Source organism: Vigna angularis, chromosome 2, assembly GCF_016808095.1.
Source record: "Vigna angularis cultivar LongXiaoDou No.4 chromosome 2, ASM1680809v1, whole genome shotgun sequence".
NCBI lineage: Eukaryota > Viridiplantae > Streptophyta > Magnoliopsida > Fabales > Fabaceae > Vigna > Vigna angularis.
The window spans coordinates 25,602,815-25,608,814 of record NC_068971.1 but is presented as its reverse complement, the minus strand read 5'-3'; the positions used below and the strand labels follow the sequence as shown (position 1 = coordinate 25,608,814).

Here is a 6,000-nt window from a genome sequence, read left to right as displayed (position 1 = left end):
GCAAAATTTCTAAGAGCTTTAACATGTATACATTCATTGTTCTGGTTTGCATTTCATAGCATACCAACAAACTAGCCACAAGAGATTATATGAGTGTTCCCTTTGGGCCAAACAATCATGTATAAATAACCAAACTATTATCAGGCTTATATGAGGGTTAAATTGCGGAATCACATGTATATATGAGTATATTTTGGAAACTTATACGTTCATACTATCAACATTTTTATAATAACTATACTACATCACCCTGGAAGATGTACTTGTGCAGCAATAGACTTGTTCTTCTGCATCCTTCAATATCTGAAATATCTCATAATGGTTTGAGTTGATGCTTACATTGCTGTTGAGACCAATAGGCATGAGCAGCTAAGACCCTATCCAAAAGCTCCTGAGGAACAGGTTCTCCCCTTCTCTGTTGAGGTGAGATTCTAGCAGTGTGCACTAATGTCTTCCACTTATCCTACAACATTCTCATAGTCACCAAAGTGTTGCAACAATGCAAATATTGCATATTTTTATGTGTGTGGATGAATGTTCCTGCCACTTTAAGGATTTTTCTTACAAGGAGAAGTATAATTGCAAACTTGAGAACTACTAGAGAAGATAGATCACAATGAAAACACCAAATATCCAATGTCAAATGCTGTCACTTAACTATTTTGCTAGAAAACAATGAAAACAAAGCGTCACATGAATTGCTGACCTTCAAATCAACGTAAGTTCGATGTTTTGCATGGTCAAAAGCACGTTGTTTGACATCACGCCACCTTCAACACACAAGTAACATTTAATATCACGAAGAGGGTACAGCTACTCATTAACTAAAAACATAAAAGACTAAAACTTTATCAACAAACCTTCCAGTTCCAAGTTTTTCAACAGCCTGAACCAATGCTTCTACTTCTAGAACCGAAAATGGCCTTCTAATTCGGCGTTGTGCAAAGTCAGGATTCCCAGATTTGCGTCGAAATGGAACCACAGCCAATGCCTCCATGTTAATGGCCGGAACTGCCACTAGAGTGCGACATTTTGCCACGTTATTGTTTGCATAAGTATCTGGTTGAGAGGAGACCACATTAAGATCACCCTCGACACAACTTTCGATTTTTATCCTAGAACGTTCTTGGGATACATTGTATGTTCCTTGTTGTAACATTAAAGATGTTGATTGCCTGTTTATTGAATATCGTCAAATTTGTAGCTGTTAATTCAAAAGTAATTCCATGGATGAAAGGACTAAGAAAGATAGATGACTATCACATAAAAAAATAACTGAATATGGTAAACAGAAATGGCTTGTTGAAAGGTTACTTGGATAATTTTTGCTGCGAACCAGTGGTTAGAAAACAAGGGTTATCATTGCATGAAGATGGAGAATTTGAAGTATGTCTTGGCTCCAACATGAATCCTAATCTATGACGTTTTTCATCTTGAGATATTCCTGTTTGGATTAAAGTTTTGCTATCATCTCGGACTTTCTTTCCCTGAAGAAGAATTCCTACATGTAATTCATTTCCAAGTATAGTTGTCACAGCCTCCATTACTGTCCTCTACAAAATAATATATAGCAATAACAACGATAAGAAGAAGAATTAATAATAATCATAAAAGTAGACAAAGTGAGCATGAGAAAAGGTACAATGAGTCGCTATAGTTATTATACTTGCTTTATATTTTTGAAATCTATTTTCATTTGGTATGGAGGCATGAGAACATACCATGAAGGTGGTTTGGTGTTAGGTTTAAGGCTCAGATTATGCAGTAAATTTGTTCATGTTTCTCAGTTTGTTTTATAGTTCATTGCTTTAGTCACAAATGATAGAAATACACATAAAATGGAGTATAAACCATGTCAATAATGTGTGTTACTTAGAAAGAAAAAACTAAATTGCTTACTTTCAATGAACCGATAGTTGCAGTTTCAGGTATATTAATGAAAAGTTCTGGGACTTTAAAGGATTTTATGCTCAGCTTCACTGTAAGGTAAAAATGAAATTCGTTAAGACCTTATATAACAAGATGTTATGTTAGACTAAATTAGGATCAGATGTTGGTAATTGGTAACATTGATTTTCTTACCGTTACAACCCTTGGACCCAGAATGCACTTGTTGACCAACTATAGAGGATGATTCTTCAATTGCTGCATGTTATTAATTTGACCATTTAGCCAAAGTTGAGTGAAAGCCTAAAAGGAAACCTACATTACAACGAAAAGTAAGAGGTAGGAAACCAATGTACCATGATTTGTGTCATTGACCCTTGTGGTATCAGAAGAATCGAACGTGCCTTGGCATTGAGACCCCCTGTCAGAAGTGGATGATGAGGTCTGGTTGAAGAACTTCCTCTTCTTAAATGGGTACATCCTTTGTAAATTTTCAAGCTCAGAATTGTCCCTACTATTGTTCTCATCTAAGTCAACACAATTTACTGACTATTAATATATATACAAAATGTGCAAACTTTGGAAATTAACTAACATTCATGAATATATACATCAATATAGATTTCTTGTTTCACATTTGGGAACACTATAAACTGATATGAAACTTGGTATGAATTCAAAACCAACTGCAAGCAAAGCTACATACCACTCATAAGAGAACTTGCATATTTCAATTTGTGCATATCTGGTGGTGTGCTATATATCTTATCCCTGGAGTTTAGTTGAGTGCTGTTAACTAAGTTTTCATCATCATCTCTACCTAATTTCCTGCCACTGGAAGTGTTGGGGAAGGAATCAATATGCCTATGGCCTTCCAATGACGACTTTGCCACATTATTTTCTGAGCTGCAATCTTTAGACACTTTGCAACTTGGTTCTATTAACCCCTCAAAGCAACCTTTAATGTGAGTGCTTTTCTCATTTACTCTTCTTCTTTTTCCCCTTTCATCTTCCCTTTCAAGGATATTTTGGCCTTGGCCTTCAAGATGGTTGCCAGGAAAAGATGAACTGTCCATGACTCTGGCAAGAGTTTGCATAGAACATAACACTTATGAGTCATGACAAGTTTGCAAAGTGATTAAATTTATCATAAACAACAAAACCTTTACTGCACTATGAAATAAACATTTGGTTGATCATTTGTTAGTGAGTTAGAACTTTTAATTATCAAGAGAAACAACTATTCAAATGTACCTAAGGTTCTCATGTTTCCCTTGCCTGCTAGGGACACAGGCAGAGACAATTTCACTGCAATTTCCATGCTCACATGGGTCCTTCTTAAATGATCCTCTTTCATCCTCAAGCTTATCCTTCATGTCAGCACTAGAGAAAGTGTGAGGATCTTTTGCAGAAGCTACATTGTCAAGACCAGAATTCTCACTCTCTTGTAAAAAGTTGCCAGCTACATTAGCCAATATTTCAAAAGCTTGTATTTGGTTATTTTCAGGTTTCTTCTTGATTGTACCCCTACCCTAAACCATGTACTAGAATTATCAAGATTTTGAAACAGAACTAATAATACAACTCAACAAGAAGCATGAGAAAAGAAGGGAGAAAATTTCATTTGCTTACCCTAATTGACCTTGAAGCTTTGGGAATGGCAGGCCCTTTATAGCCATTAAAACCATAGTTCACCTTCTTCTGCAACATCATTTTAGATAATCATTCCTATAAGGAAAAGTCATAAGATAAAAATGTAATTGACTTCCTGTGGTTTTGCAAACACCAAGAAATGAACCTGTCAGAATTATCAAATTTCAGTCAGTAGTTTGATGAGTCTTTCATTACACCTAGTTGCATGTTCAAAATGTTAAAGGGTCTTAATTCATTTAGTTAGAAACTAGTCCCATGCAAAGGCAAGCAAAGTAACACTTTTCTTATTGGTAGCTATGTTTCATTAAAAAAGCTAACAAGCAAGAAATTTTCTACAATTGGTAAAAACGGAAACAATTTACAAAGGAACCAGGATAGAAGATACTAAGATAAAAATAGGCAATAATAAAAGTTAAGAAGCTTTAAATATCAATGCCAAAATTAAAGGAAAAAGAATAGGACAAGATGACATGCATAAAAATATCTTTTTCTGGGATTGGGTTATATGATAATGATGTTAGAAGTTACTTGATTCTTGAAACTCCGAATGAAAACAAGCTTCTATCATAATGAAATATCAACAAGAAAAAAGAGATATTGAAACACCTGCACTTAACGGGACATTAATAACACCCCTTCAACCATGTTGAAATAACTTTTTTCTAGTTTGAAATTCAAGGAGATAAAATACCCTTCAAAAAAGAGAAAGAAATACAAAAAGTAAAAGAAAGAAGAAGATGTTTTCAATTAATTTTCAAACACAGAAAAACAAAAGCCAATTGCAGCACGAGGATTATAATCATCCAAAACATATTCCTATTGAACAAAGTTAAGAATAACAGAAACAACTAGCGAAAGAAACACTGAACATATTCCGAAAAGAAATAACACATATCATCAATTTAATGTATTGAAAAAATGGATCTTAAAGCCCCCTGTGACCCTTTTAAGGAGACAACATGCGACAGGTTTTACAAATCTATTGCCACTTTGCATGTATGAGAGAGATGAATTATACTAATAAAAGAAAAATATAGAAAGAAAAGGCAGAAAAGCTAGGAATGTACATGATAAAATGAATCAAACAAGAAAGGACCCAGAAAAAAGAATTGTGGAAGGAAGATGGGCAATGCAAATTCCAATAGTAATGGAGGAAAAATGAGAAAGCAAATGATGGAAGTTAGTGTATTGAAGAAGTGATGAAAAACAGTAAAATACCGATGAATCATAAAACCTTTTTGTTGTGTTGCATTGAGTTTGAACCAAAAGATGAACACTTATTTTTGTGTGTAAAGAAGTTTTGATGAAAGGCAATAAATAATAGTGTAGGGATATTGTCTGATAAACCAAAACCTCCTGAAAACCACCCAAACTGGTGTTTGTTCTTAAACCCCTCACAACCCCAACAAACTATATGAAATGTTTGACCACTCATATCCTAGGAAGGGACTATGATGTAAGATGATGTTAGATTGGCTATAGAAGGTTGTGTCAGCAAAACCACTTGGATGGAACGGTTCCTTCGTTTCGGGTGATCCACTCACTCCTCTCTCCATGTCACTTCTTTGCTTACCACGTGGAACATTCTCCACTCATTTGGGTTCCTTCCTTAAAAAACAAATGATTGAATGAGTTTCAAAACATAAGCCACTCCTTCTCCCTATTTGCCAACAACTCCCCAAACTTTCAAAATCATTGTCTAAAAACTAATATAAAAACGACACTAATTCCTTTTTTTATATTATTGGCAATGAAAACAATATGAGTAATGCACATAAAGACAGTTAACGAATGTTGGGTTATCATAAAAACTTAGGCACATAATGTCAGAAAATATAACGAGTAATGCATTAACCAGGTTAAAACACTGCGTTTTTATTCAATTAAAAAATATCATATTTTACACTTATTCTTAAAGCTGACAAATATATGGATTTATTTTAAGTTTTCATAAAATTCAAAATGCTTAGACCATACATTTTTAAATGTTGATTTGTTTAAGTTATATAAGTGAACGTTAAACCACATTTCCAAATTGTAATAACGAAACAAAAACATATGTATTATAAGAGTGCACAATCTAATTTCACAAAATTAGTTCAGGATAATGAGATTTATACCAATATATATTATGTTATAATTTGGTAATATTTATAATTAATGCATGTGTGATTTCTAAAACACTGTCTCACATCCAAATCATAAAATATAGGATAAAAGGGTCAGATAATATATTATATGATAAATCCAATCGATCTAGGATAAGTCATTGATAAGTTTTAGTATTACATTATGGATGTGAATTTTCAATTTAACTCAATTTTTTTAAAAATGACTTAATAAAATGTTTATATACATTTATATATTATAATAATTTGGTGATATATATAGTGGTCGATATAAGATTTTTAACAAAATTCTTAAATTATAATGAAAAGACAAAATAATTGTGATATTTCA

At 33.3% G+C, this 6,000-nt stretch overlaps 1 protein-coding gene across 1 annotated transcript; it reads right to left on the bottom strand.

The window, feature by feature from the left end:
• Positions 1–313: 313 nt before the first annotated feature.
• On the bottom strand, positions 314–3,600 carry LOC108327429 (telomere repeat-binding protein 5). Its single transcript, XM_017561132.1, has 10 exons — positions 3,520–3,600; positions 3,142–3,419; positions 2,594–2,967; positions 2,244–2,414; positions 2,083–2,145; positions 1,900–1,979; positions 1,315–1,553; positions 861–1,175; positions 707–770; positions 314–463 (listed from the first exon to the last, which is right to left on the bottom strand). The coding sequence occupies exons 1-10, from the start codon at positions 3,598–3,600 to the stop codon at positions 314–316; spliced, it is 1,815 nt and encodes a 604-aa protein (XP_017416621.1).
• Between the last annotated feature and the right edge of the window lie 2,400 nt (positions 3,601–6,000).